This window comes from Uranotaenia lowii, chromosome 3 (genome assembly GCF_029784155.1).
Source record: "Uranotaenia lowii strain MFRU-FL chromosome 3, ASM2978415v1, whole genome shotgun sequence".
Taxonomy (NCBI): Eukaryota; Metazoa; Arthropoda; class Insecta; order Diptera; family Culicidae; genus Uranotaenia; species Uranotaenia lowii.
The window spans coordinates 262,182,776-262,197,048 of record NC_073693.1 but is presented as its reverse complement, the minus strand read 5'-3'; the positions used below and the strand labels follow the sequence as shown (position 1 = coordinate 262,197,048).

The following is a 14,273-nucleotide window of genomic DNA, read 5'->3' as shown; positions in this document are numbered from 1 at the left end:
TGTTCTTTAGAATCTTTGGGTATGGCTAGGAAAAGATCGTCAACATACTTCTTCAGGAAAGGTATTTTGAAAGGTAGTTGTGCTAATGCTCGGTCGATTATCCCTTCCAGGCATATCTCAGCTAGAATCGGACTCAGGCTACTCCCCATGGCGGTCCCAAAAGTTTGGATATAGGTTTGATTTTTATATTGAAAATAGCTTGAGCTCATGCAAAATTCGATCATCTCGAGGAACAAATCTAGGTTTATGTTGGTATCAATTTCGTTCCATCGTTCGATTATGGTTTTGGTAACCAGATGTCTGGGAACATTAGTGAAGAGTGAGACCACATCCAATGAGACGATTATGTACCCTTCTGGTAGAGTTACTGAGTTGACTTCTTCGCAGAAAACGAATGAACTCGAGGTGTTGTACTTTCCTTTGCAGGAAAGGAGTATGTTGGCTAGAAATTTTGATAGCCGATGGGTCGGTGCAGTTACGTTGGGTATGACGGGTCTCAAAGGTAGGTCTTGCTTATGAGCTTTGGGTTGTCCATAGATTCGGGGACAAACTGAATCAGAGGTTTGCAGAGACTTTTTTGTCTTTTTATCGATGAGGTTTAATTTGTGAAGGCGTTTGACAAAGTCGTTGCTTTTATTTTTAAGGCGATTTGTAGGATCTTTCTTAAGTTTTTCATATGTGGTAGCATCGCTGACCAACTCTGACATCTTCTTTTCATAGTCTTTGGTATACATAATGACAGTTTTGTTACCTTTGTCTGAGCATAGCACACATAGTTCTGGATGGGATTTAAGAAAGGCAGAAAGAAGTATGTTGACGATCTTTTCCTAGCCATACCCAAAGATTCTAAAGAACAAGTCCTAGAATATTTCAACGCGCAAGAACCCAGACTACAATTCACCATGGAAACCGAGGAAAACAACCGGCTACCATACCTCGACATGATAGTTACCAGAAAACCTAACCAAAAATTAACTACCGAATGGTACAAGAAAAACATAGCTTCCGGACGTATGCTAAGCTACGATTCTTGCCACCAACTCAAACACAAGATCAACGTCGCCAGGAATTTCATCCACCGAGTCACCTTCATGTCACGAAATCCAACAGAACAGAATCCGATCCAAGTTATTCATGAAATCCTACAGATGAATAACTATCCCAAGACCCTCATAAACCGCTTCATCAACCTACAACAACAGAAAAATATTACTGCACCTCCCCAAACTTATGTTCAACCCATCGTGCCACCCACCGAGCCACCTACTCATACTGTTCTAAACATCATGGAAACAAGTGCCATCGATCCACCATCCGCCAATCCACCTCCTGCAGAACCGCCACCAGCCGAACCACCAACCACCGATCCATCACCCACAGCCCCACCAACCAGGCGAGAAAATCACCCAAGCCAAAGCACAACGAAACAGCAAATCCTCCAAACCGACCGATTAAACTCCAGCCAGCCAAATCGCATCACCGAGCCACCATCCACCGACCAAAACACAGCAAACATGATCGAAGAAATTCCAGCAGACCAACTCATAACCACTTCACTTCACCAGAACGTTCCATCCAATAATCCAGAGCAATCACCAACAAATCCAGCCAAGTCCACTCCAAATAATCCGGAAGACAGCATGCCATCGATTCCCAAGCCAACGAGGTATTTCTCTATTCCATTTATTCCCAATTTAACGGAAAAGTTGGGAAAAATGTTGAAACCCGACTATCCATCCATCGTCATCGCAAGTAAACAAATTAATTCCATGGCAAACCTATACCTACAGCAAAATGAAAGATCCCATCGTCAAAGAGGATCGATCCAAACTCATATACTCCATACCCTGTCTCGACTGTGACCACCAATACATCGGCCTCACACGTCAGAGACTGTGTGATAGGCTCTCCGGACACAAAACGCTAATGAACCAGATAGACTCCATAGCCCACACAGACCCAAACACAATCTCTCTTCTGGAAAAATTGAAGCAAACATCAGCCCTAATCGAGCATTGTATTGATTACAAACACAGGTTCGATCTCCCTAATACCCGAATTATCGACAGCACACTCAGACACAAAAACCTAGAATTCCTAGAGATGTGTCACATTTACATAGCCGAAAAAAGTGTAAACAAACGAGCAGACGTAGATAATCTCAACACAGCCTATGCAGCGATCTTTGACAGATTAAACCAACACAAACAAAAACAGAAAAAATCCTCCCAAAATATCTCTCAAAATGAACACTCACAACATGAATGAACTTGCTACCATTTCCATAAACCCACAGTATCTCAGTGACCGCCATAGATAACAAGACCAAAATTAGCTCTGTAAGAAATCGAAAAATGTTTTGAGAACAGTTCAAATTTAAAATAATGTAAACCAAAAATTTTGACCTTACAGCATGTGCAAACTACCAAGTGACCAACAAAACGACAATAGGCTTATCATAAGCATTATTACAAAGAACAGATACATTATTGTAAGTAGGACCAAAACATAACTCACACTTTACACTATCATAAAATTACAACAATTCTTTTTAAAATCCCAGTTACCCTGAGGATGGTGCCAATCAGCACCGAAACGTCGGTTAAATAAACACTTCATGTTCGGATAAATTAGACTGGTTGGCTATTTATTAAATAAAATGTTAAAAATATGTTTGGCTAAATTTATACTTTATGTAACCCACTGAAATTCGTTTGCACTTAATACTAAAGAAAAATTTGTTGTGTGGCCCGCAGGCAAGTCTCAGTACTAAACTTTGGCCCGCCTGTTGAAAATCCTGGCCACCCCTGATCTAGTCAATATCCTTCATTTCATGAAGGATTAAGATTTTGAAAAGATTTTCTTATTTCAGAGATACAATGCTTCAGTTGAATCAAATGTTATTCGATTTTTTTTTGAAAATTCTATTGAAAATGATTTTTTTATATCTGTCATCACGAAAGGTCGTCTCAAATTTTTTGATCTCAAACATTTTATTTTATTTAAAACTAGTTGACCCGGTAAACTTCGTTTTACCCGTTGCTAAATAAATCGTTGGAAAATGTTTGGAGTTCTTTAACTTCATCGTGCTCGTGAATCAGTTTTCATGAAAATCGTCTTCAAGTTGTTCGAGTTTTGTCCCGTTTCTAGTTGATTTGGTTCAGGAGCCCTCCTTCCATAAAATGTGAGATTCTTGAAACTATTATACAAACCATTTCTGGCCCGAAAAACCCTTGGATACCAAATTTCACTTCATTCCGACCGACCATTCATACGTGATGGTGTTACAAAGAAAACGCCTTCATTTTTATATATAAGATCTATGGTAAGAGGTTGCCAAAACATTTTCAGCACATAACCGGGCCGTACGAATCCGGACAATTATATCTATAAACCTGGAAAAATCCGGGCATTTGATATTAAATTTTTTTTTTCTTCAAAATATATCAGCAGATTTTAAATCGTATTTTAGGCTTCCAAAAAACTTTTATAATTATTTTTATGAAACTTGTTTGAAAAATTTCTACAACATAATTTGATTTTGTATAGTTTGGCGAAAAAGTGAATAAATCCGGGCCAAATCCGGGCAAAATCCGTGCTTTTTCAATTTAATCCGAACAGCTGGGTCGGACCGGAATTTTCTCAAATTTTGTATTAAATATCCGGGCAATCCCGGATTATACCGGGCAATCTGGCAACCTTTATCTATATTGAAGACTGCAAAACGATTTGTTTTCGAGAATATCTGAGATTTATTTTCGTTTAAAATTCCATTGAAATAAGGTTAAATTCCTGTGATTCCGTTGAACTGTAAAAAATCATAGAAAAAACTTATTTATCTCTTTCTTAGATGTCAAAATTACTCGCATTCATTCAGAAAGTTGATTATTTATTCAAAACTTTTCAATATTTTTGCAACATTTTGCAGTTTTTTTTTCTTCAAAAAAATGCACAATTTTTTTAACACTCCCAAATCAGTCAAATTTAGCTCTTAATTTGCTTGCAGCAATGTGATTTTCATTGCCTTATGCTTTCAGGAATTCATCCTTCTTTTGAAACTTTTTTATTATTATTTCTAGAAAGTTGTTTTAAAAAATTGTGAATATTGTGCCCTTTGAAGAATAAATAACAATTTATATTGTATTCATACCAATTGCCAATTTGTCACTATTCCAAACAAACGATAAAAATTTAATTTTATTCGTTTCAAATAAAAAAAAAGTTTTAAAATAAGATATTTCCATTTTTATTTCAGAATTAAAATAAGATCTTGAAATAAAACTTTTGGACCATAATTCACTATGAGAAATTAACTTAAGAATTTGTTAAAGGCAACACTATATTTTCAAATCACTATTCTGAATGATATAGCCATATATCAGTAATTTTTTTTTAATCAGTATGAAATTCATAATAATTATAATCAAAAACTTATCTCATTTTTTGAGAATTATTAAAATTTCGATAGGATAATCTTGCACTGATATGCAGAAACTCAGGAAAAATAGAAAATTAAAAAAATGTAAAAAATCTTAAAATGTTGTTCTATTCAACAACAAATTAATTCTTTTTGTTTATAAAATGACATTTATAGCGAGAGATTCTCTAAATACCTCAAATTAAGTTTAATGGGATCAAATTGGAAAAAGGGGGCAGTGTGCAGCATCTTTTCTCCGTCCACCACTTTTTCAGAATGGACGTTTACTCAATAGGTATCAAGTCGTTTTCATTGGTCGATTTTTGTAAATTTGTGAAATCAACCCCCCCACCCCCCCCATAAGAGCGATCTCTAGGACCACCCCTGTGCAATCCTTTATTGAATCCACCACATTCATTCGCTACCTGCCGTAAACTGACCGATACAATTCTTTCTCTCTCGATTCTAATTGTCATCTCCCTCTTTCAAAGGTATTCGAACAGGGCATCACTTTTCATATTGACATAAGCTATATATTTGCAGCATCACATTTCATTAAAACTCCACATCTCATCTTATCCTCGAAAAACAAAACGAATTTATTTCAATTTAAGCAAACAAAGTAGCTCCTCAAATGAGAGAAAAAAAAAATCAAAGCAATCCTTAAATTTACTCTGGCATGAAAATCATTTTCATCAAAATTTTCAGCAAGTTCGGAAGTCTTTATATTGAAGCTTCAAATACTGAAACTGAACAGAAAGATCTGAATCGAACTCAAGCAAATGGACTGAATCGACTGCGCCGCTAAACCGCACTCAAGCACCCGAACTTTTCTCTTGTTGATATGTCCACAAACTCGAGAGTGCTAATATATTTGATTGTTTTGCAATACTCTTGAAAACTTTTGGAACAATATAGAAAATATTCGAAAAATTTTAGGAGCTTGAAAACTTAAGTCAGTTATTCTGGAAAAATGTATTTTTACTGTAATCAATAACTAATGTTTAATGTTTTCAGCAGTGACAACGTTTGTATCTATAAATTTTAATCATGAGATGTAATTATCAAAGTAGAAACACAAAAGATCGATGTCAGTTTAAATTATTCTTGTCTATAGCAAGATTTTTTTTATTGATATAAAACCTTGCAGAATATCAATTTGATAATGTACATCTTATTAAAGTTAGATATTTAATTTTTATGGTTAATTTACAATTGTGTTATCTCTTTTCATTTTGGAAAAAAAAAATTATTGAAAAATTATTTCCAAAAAAATTTTTTTTTTTCAATATTTTAATCTTCACATCTTTGATTAACTGAAAAATTTAGCTTTCCAAAAAATGTTTTGAAATTTGCTCAACTCAGACTTTTAAAGTGTGTTTCTCGAATTTTGCATAAAAGTAGGGCAGATAATGCTTTCTTTTTCATGTGTAGAAAATCAGAAATCTTAGTCCTTTAAACATACTTTAAGGCAAAGTTAGCAGAATTTCATTTTGATTATCCAAAATTATCCTTTCAGACAACACTTAAAGCTGCCCAATCGGGATTGTGCATGCCACCCTTTCAAAGAAACAAATTTAAAAACTTACCTCTTTTCAAAAAACGCAAAAGTTCACCCACATCTTTATATGATTCGCGTAACCAAAAAAGTTTATTTTTTAAGAGTGGCTCAACAAGCACAAATAACAAGATTAGCATTTCCGTGAAGTAAAATACTTAAGTCGATTATTAAAAATGTTTTTAAAATACAAAAAACGATTTTAAAAACTATACAGCTTAAGTAAGCAGTTCAATGACATTTTTCTAATATTGAATACTTTTATACCATAACAAAAACAATAAAAAAATATTATGAACAAAGATGCTCTACGCATTTGAAAGAAAACTAAGATCCTTGAAATGGTTTCTGAATGATTTTCAAAAAAGCGTGATAAAATTTAAACAATAACCGTGATAAAATCGAGCGTGAGTTTGGCGAGTATTGATAAAATCGAACAGTGATGAAATTGAAAAACTACTGTTTTCAGATTGATAGTTTTTAATTAATCTTTTCGAACTAATGTTCTTTCAGATTTCGCACCAAGAATCAGATAACTCAAAAATCAAATTTAATGCATAATTCAATGGTAGTTCTTGATATAAAAATAATATCAAAATTTAGAATCATGAATTTGAAGTTTAAATTTTTTATTAATAGCAAAACGCACATTCAGATACCGTTATTGAAAATTTTAATTAAAATGGTCGAATTACAAAAATCATATTTTGAACGACATATGGTTATGAAAAAAATTAAAAAAATTAAAAATTTCCAGCGAATATCGTACTTTCTATTTCATGTTTTTTCAAGTGAAAAAAACGGGATAATGTTTGTGAGGGTAAGGATGTTCGATGCGAAAGGTTATTTCATTTTATCAATTGCTTAAACGGTAACGAAAACTCCGAGAACAAAACAAAAATAGTGAGAGGGTTTTGGGACAGTCATTTTTACATGTGTTTTAGGAAAATAAAACTAGACGAAGAAAGTGAGAAGGAAAGTTGAATACAAACAACAACAAAAATATCAGAATATTCTTTCATTTTTAAATCATTGTCATTAATAGGAAATTTGTCATCAATAAGCAGAATCAAAGATGAGATTTTTTTTTGTAAACATTTATATTCTATTTATTTTCTTTAAGTACGTTTTTTATTATCGTTATACAATATAGTTTTTCTTGTGTTGTGTGGATGTGGTTGTGTGTTTGTGTTTTTTTTTCTTGTAAGTTTCGAGTGTCATCACCATCTTCTAGGTTTTCTTTTGCTTTATTTGTTTTTCCTTTTTGTTGTATTTATCTTTTAATGCCTTATGCCATTTTGCTAATCTTGCATTTTAAATACAATAATGGGATTTTTCTTTCCGTTTTTTCACCGGATAGTTAAAATATTGTAGTTTTGATGTTGTCGTCTTATCGCTTTTTTACCAACTTACGAGCTGATGTGATGTGAAGAAGGGGGTGGTGGTAAGTGTCAAGTCATAGATTTGTTTTTCTCTTTCTCTTCAGAGCATGTGTTTGTGTTTGTGAAAGTTCTGCTTTAATGCCTGTATAGTATGTTGCTATTGATTTTCGGTTTTTTTTGTTGTTTCTTTTCGAATTTATCTCAAACGAGCGGTTTTGTAGATGACTGGATTTTGGTATATATTTTCTTTTTATTTGTTTGCGTCCGATTTGTTCCATTTTTCACTTGATTTAAATAAATTACTTTTTTCCAATACTTGATTTTCCCATGGATTTTGTTTTTTTTTATACTTAGGTTCGATTTGTACATTTACATAAATTCATAATGTTTAATAGGAATCTTCGTGTGATTTTTTTCTCAATTTTATATCTCGTGTTGTTTTGCTTTGTCTTGATTCACCTAAAAGTTAAAATCAGCTTTTGTCTGCTTCTGACCAAAACGAGAGGCTGCTGACTATCAATTTAATTTTTGGAAGTGTATTTGTGCCCCTCGTTAAAAAAAATGCGAGTTTGTTTTTGTCTTTTTTGTGGTTCTCAGTAAAATTTGGAAATTATGTGAAAAAAGTGGGAATGTCGAAACAACATTGTAATTTTGTTTTGAGAATGATTGTAATTTATTTTGTCATTAAAAAGCTTTAAAAGTTTAATGTGTAGTTTTTCCAGGTAGAAGAGTCATTTTGTGTACCTTTCTTCGAATTCGGTTGGATTGGGAGAAATGTCCACAGAATGTTCTCAACCAATGTGTGCTTTTGGAAAAAAACAGCCCAATAAATAATCCAATACAAAATTACACTAAGAACAAAGAGAAAATAGATCAGTCTTAACGTAGAACCTATAGCGGATTTTTGTTTTTCAATTTAAGCAAAAAACTCACTTGCAGTTTTGGAATATGTTTGATTTTTTTTATACAGAGATGATCTACGATTATTTACAGACGGCTTGAGCGAATTAAAAAAACGAAGTTAAAACATAACCGCATATCGATACACGAGAGAAATAGAAAGGTGTCAAAAGACCAACAGAATAAAATAGGTAGGTACGAGTAAAAAGTCCTAATACGATAAGCAAGAAAAAACTGAACGAAAACGAAACCGCGTGTAATGAGCGAAATTTTGAAAAAATGGTTTCTCTGTAACCTCTTTCGTACTAATTAGCCTAAACAATTATCTTACACGAAGGGAGAGAGGAAAAAGTTGGGGAAAAGGGTTTGAACCAAGGGGAGGTCTCGGAACTTTCACGAACTTCATTCGTTTAACAAACAAAAACTACTACTGATCGTCCTATCTCCGTCAACAATGTCGAAGTAAGTTCGACTCATTTTTTTTTAAATTTTAATAAAGATCGCTTTTTAAAAGTTTAACCGTTTACTTTTCATTTAGTATCGTTTATTTGTCTCATTTGGATTAAAATAAAGTAAAAAAGATAATGGAATAATATACAATATATAGATATATGCATCGCTAGCAGTTGCGATCGACTTTTTCGGGGGCTTTCCCCCCGATTTGAGGGGAAACAATAATTTATCATTTTGTTTAACTAAATTAAATGCCTTTTCTTTGTGACTTAGCTGCTACTATGTACAGAAGATCGAGAAATAAAACATCTGCCTTTGTCTCTAGTAATTGTGTCTTCTCGCGGATTTCTTTTTTTTTTTAACTTTGGTATTAATGCCTCTAATTTCTGGGAGTAAAGGAGAGGAGATGGGGACGAATTGAGCCGAACTTAGAAGATCCCTCATAGAGCAATGGGGATCTTGGACTTTCCGTTCGATTGGTCCTAGTAGATGCGGGACATCAGCCGATTGGGGGGCAGTTCGTAACCACTCCAAGGAGAGTAGAGTCATGCGGTTGCAGCTTCCTCCTTGATGATGGGGGTGTTCGAATTGCTGCCGGGTGCCGAGTGGGGCGTGGTGCTGGATCGTTCCGGTCGGTCGTGTTCGGAGCCACCGAGGTGGATCATGGGCGGAACGACGGGCAGTGGAGGTAATAGGAGTTCGGCAGGTGGCGACACCGGAATCATCGAGAGATCCCGGGGTGGCTGAGGCGTCGATTGCAATTGCATAAGTTCCCGGTGCTGTTGTTGTTGTTGCTGGACGGCCGCCGCTGCTGCCATCTGCTGGGCGGCTAGCTGTTGTTGGGCGGCTATCTGCTGCTGATGGTGCAATTGCTGCTGATGCTGGAGGTGTTGAAGTTCTCGTTCCCGTTGCTGTTCTCGCTGGGCCTGCAATTTTCCTTGATTGACGACGCATTTGCGCATGTGCTTCTCGAGCGTCGAGGGAACACTGAAGGGCATCTCGCAGAACCGGCAGCGATAGACGTCTTTCCCGAGACGGCCGTGGGTTTTCATGTGCCGGGTCAGTTTCGAACTTTGGGCACACGCATAGGAACATAGCTCGCATTTGTAAGGCTTTTCACCGGTGTGACTTCTTCGGTGGACGGTCAAGTTGGAACAGTTTTTGAACACTTTGCCACAGAATTCGCAGGTGTCGTTGCGGTTTCGGTTGTCCTTCTTAGCCATCGATTGGAGCAGACTTCGGTCCCGGCCGGGTTTGAGGTTTTCGAAGAGCGATTCGTTCCGGTGCAGGCCGGGTAGATTCCACCAGCCGTCGCCACCCTCGAGCTTCATGCGTTTCGATGCTTCGAAGGGGTTCTCGAACGGATTGAACAGAGGAACTTGTGGAAGTTGTGGATTATGATGCTGCAGCATGTTCTTCGCTAGTTCCTCCTTGATCCGCAACGCAGCGGGAAGTCCATTCAACTTCTCGGCCAATCCAGGGATGGCCATGGCGCTGTTGTTGTTGTCTCGATCTTTACTTGTCAGCTGCAGCTTCAACGCGTTTCCCGACTCCTCAAGGGCTTGTTTGTAGGCTTCGGAGTACTGGGCAATGTTGGACAGTCCGAACTTGTCCATCAGTTCACCGACCAGGGACGATGACATGTGGCCGTCCTTCTTGGCATGGCTCTGGGTGCTGCTCATGCTAAGATCTTCGGCTTCCTCTCCGAGCACATCGTCATCTTGGTCGTCATCGTCTCCATCGATGTCCTCGGCATCCATCAACTCGTTATCGGAGTCTTCCATATCGGAATCCAGCGATTCCGGATTGCTCATGCCATCTTCACCGGCTTTCATGTGGATTTTCATGTGCTGTTTCAACTTCAAAGCATCCATGCAGGAGTAGTCGCAGCTGTTGCACTTGAACGGAAGTTCTTCGGTGTGCGTTCGCAGATGCACCTGTAGATTGCTTTGGAATCGAAACTTCTTGCCGCAGAATTCGCACGAGTGAATCGCTTCGGTACTTTGACTCTGCTTATTGGGAGGGGTGGAAGCCGATCGAGGGGTGTTGGTGATGGTTCCGGAATCCAGGCCCAGTTCGGTGTGTTTTTCCGGTGGGGTTAGACTTTGAGGTCGGGAGTTGTTGGTCAGAGGGGTCGGGGGAAGCTGGGAAGGGGAAGGGCTAGCGAAAGAAGGGGAATGCTGCTTGCGAGGACTGGGAGAGTTAGAGGTGTTTTGGTTTGTCCCGGGACTGGCCGTACCCGCGAGTTGCCGCAAGCGTTGTGAGTAAAAATCCAGGTGCGGTTCCAGTACGAGTCCTTGGGTCGCTCCCGGCAGGGAAATGCTTCCGGACGACGGAGGCCGCTCGTTGGTGGGATTGCTGGGGTTGAACTGCTGGTTGTGGGTCTTTAGTTGGTTCGCCGCTGCGACTGCAGCTGCCGCCAGATTGAGACCATGGTTGCGAAACTGCTCGGACATGAGATGTTCCATGCGAAAGTCATGATGACCGCGGCCAGCGAAGAGGGGACTGTGCGGGTGATGGTTCAACGGCATCCGTAGCAAACCGAACGGATTGGCATGCATTTCCGGTGGTGGAAGCAGTGGATGGTGTCTCAAACCAGGTGGTGGAAGACTTTGGGAATCACGAGGAGGCAACTGTTGCTGTTGCTGCTGCTGAAGTTGCAACTGGCTCTGCAACAGATTGTTAATGCCACCACTTCCTCGAGAACTTCCACTGGTGTTATTGCTAGAGCAGTTGGAACTAGCACTCAGATTGTTCATGGAGCTGGACTTGCCACTTTGCACCAACGATTCCGACTCGTTGACGACGCGGGGCTCGTCTTCATTATCAGCTTCCATTTCGGTGCACTTGCCACTAGGCTCAGCGGCTTCCTTTTCCGTCTGCCGCTGGACTTCTTCCACGTTTCCACGTTCCTCTCGCTCGCTAGCTTCCTCGCGCTCATCACAATCCTCATCATCACTGTCGTCATCGACGAGCGATACCTCGTAAATCTTGACGCGGTGGGCATGTTGAACATGTTGCACCAGCCGCCACGCCGAATGGTATTTGGTTTTGCACGTGCTGCACACATAGTTGGTGGGTTCTGCGAGTGGGAAAAAACGAGAAAAAAGGAAAAAAAAATATTTCAAAAATTGCATCGCAAAAAAACACGAGGATGGTGGTAGCGGTTCATCAAAGCGCGACCAGAGACAGAGGGAATCGGAACTAGAGATAAATATTTATGCTGCAGGGACATTTCTCATTGATCCCGTGGTTGGCAGAAAAACGCAGCTGCACCGCTGAGTGATATTTACATTATTTCGCAATGTCCTGTTTATATGTTTGGTTGGGTAGGTGGCACACCGGAAGCAGAGAAATCGGGAAAACATTCCTGCCTGGTTGCGTTTTAATCGCGGTACCGATTCCGAGTTTTTTTCTTCTCAATTTTACTTTGATCAAATTTAATTAAAATATTTTTCGTGCAGTGCAACAATTCTGCAGCAGTTGGAATGAATATTTTTGGGTTGTTTGTCGAAGGGATAGAAATACTTTCAGAAATTTTTGAAAATTTAACCCCATGTGGACTTGAAAGTGGGAATTTTTTTATCAAAATGGAATAAATCTATTGCTGGAACTGAAAATCGAATAAATTTGACCCAACGGAAATGTAAAGTATCGTTTTCGCTAAGTGATTTGCGAAAATGTGTGTGCATTTGTGTGTGCATCAGTTTTGTTCCCATGATTTTAACGGAATTGGGCCAACAGATTTCGCTTGTTTTAGTCTCAAACGTTTGAGAATATTGTTCTGTAGAAAACCTCTGTAAACCATTGGGAAATTTTGAAAACTAAAAAAGTTATGAGCAGAAAAGTATGCAAAAAGATTTACAAAAAAAGGCATCGCGTTTCTTGATTTTTCCACATGATGTTATCGGAACTGGGCGATCAGATTTTGATCATTTTGGCCTCAAACGCTGGAAATTATTGTTCTCCGGAAAATCTCTTAAAAAAGTTGGGAAATTTAGAAAACCAAAAAAGTTATGAGAAAATTTTTTGTCACGGAAATTTGCAAAAAAAAAGTGTGTGCGTTATTTCACATGATTATAGTTGAACTGGGTCAACCAATTTTTCTTATTTAAGTCTCAATCGCTTAAGAGTTCAGATTTCCAAAAATCTTGCAAAAACTGTGAAAAAAATTAAATTTACATAAATTAAAAGTGAAAACTAAATCACTGTTTTGGGATTTTAAACATACTTTAGTTTTTATTGTTAAGTCACTTTGAGTTAAATAAGGATTGAAAATTGAAAGTATCAAGAGATCGTCCAATAAAGAAAAAACAACCGGCGCTGACTCAAAGTAAGTGGCACAGAGGTGCGACAGCACCCAAAATGAAACCCATTACCGAATGGCCATAATCCACACGTGGTGGTCGGTCGTCTTCGTCCCTGTCCCGAATTTTCTCCATTCTTTAGCTAGCTGGGGCATCGGGACGCACTGGTGCGTCGTGGAAAGTGTGTGGTGGCCACACGGACCACACGGGTCCGCCGTAAACGACCCGGGCAACCGGGAGAGAAATAGTGATATACGTATTTGAATACAAATGAGGACACCGCACTGCTCCAAACCAACAACTTTCCCGGGCGGTGGGTTTTCCTCCTCCTTAATGGCGCTCGGAGGTTCGGGTTCCGGGTGTGTATGTGGGTATCGATGGGTTCGGGGTTTGGGACACGAGAAAAACTGTAGAATATAAATGTCCGCATATTTATATATGATCCAACAGGCAACAACAGCGGAATCAAGGGGCTACTACTAGTGGGCGCACACATAACCACTTTCCGAGAGAAGAAGTTGAAGTAGCAGCAGATGGTGTCCTGGTCCATTCCCGGCTACCCGGAATGGGGGGACCAACCCATATCACGGTCGGTGGATGTTGGTCCAAACCGTCGAGATATGAAAGGACGGCGAGGACGGCGCTGTTTTTTCTCCTATTTATGATTTTTATGGCTCTCGTGACTTCCCAGGGAGAAAAAGGACCCACGACGGTCCTAGAAAGAAAGCTACAATGGAAAGCTACCGACTCGGACTCGGACTTTCCACATTTTGCACCGCTGCCGTTGCTGTATATATGGAAATTTGCGATGTTTTATTAAAAATTGGATTGTCCCTTTTGCGGTTGTCCTACTTTGTTAGGAACGAACGGATGCGGTGGAACCAATCGAGTATGTGACACCCGGGCGCGGAGGCGACGACAGAATGTTGTCGAGGACGTCCAGCAACGCTTTTGAACCGGGTTAGAAAACACACATACCGAAGACAGGGGGTTAAAGATGATCAATGGTTCGTAATCACTATCGATATGTGTCGAGCTACTGCTGCCATCGCCCCTTGAAATGTGGAGGGGACTTTTTTAAAGCCGAACGGCTACTTATCGATACGGTGCTTCCGTCGAGTTAGGAAACAACAGGGGGATAGAGAAACATTTATTTTATTGTTCTGACATGGCCAATAAAAGTGAAACCGCTGGCTAAGGAGGCCGGAAAAAAAAGTTTAGAATGGAAAGTGTAAGGACACGGCTCGAAATTCATT

At 38.9% G+C, this 14,273-nt stretch overlaps 2 protein-coding genes across 3 annotated transcripts in view; one reads left to right on the top strand and one right to left on the bottom strand.

Moving 5' to 3' along the window:
- Positions 1-902: 902 nt before the first annotated feature.
- On the top strand, positions 903-1,862 carry LOC129753352 (mucin-2-like). The gene has a single exon (XM_055749172.1). The coding sequence runs from the start codon at positions 903-905 to the stop codon at positions 1,860-1,862; it is 960 nt and encodes a 319-aa protein (XP_055605147.1).
- Positions 1,863-9,112: 7,250 nt separating this feature from the next.
- The window catches only part of LOC129751610 (B-cell lymphoma/leukemia 11B), a 260,552-nt gene continuing 255,391 nt past the window's right edge, over positions 9,113-14,273 (bottom strand). For both annotated transcript variants that reach the window (XM_055747207.1, XM_055747206.1), the window contains exon 5: positions 9,113-11,792. In XM_055747207.1, coding sequence (XP_055603182.1) covers positions 9,256-11,792 — 2,537 coding nt within the window. In that variant the 3' untranslated portion in view covers positions 9,113-9,255. The remainder of the gene's footprint in view (positions 11,793-14,273) is intronic.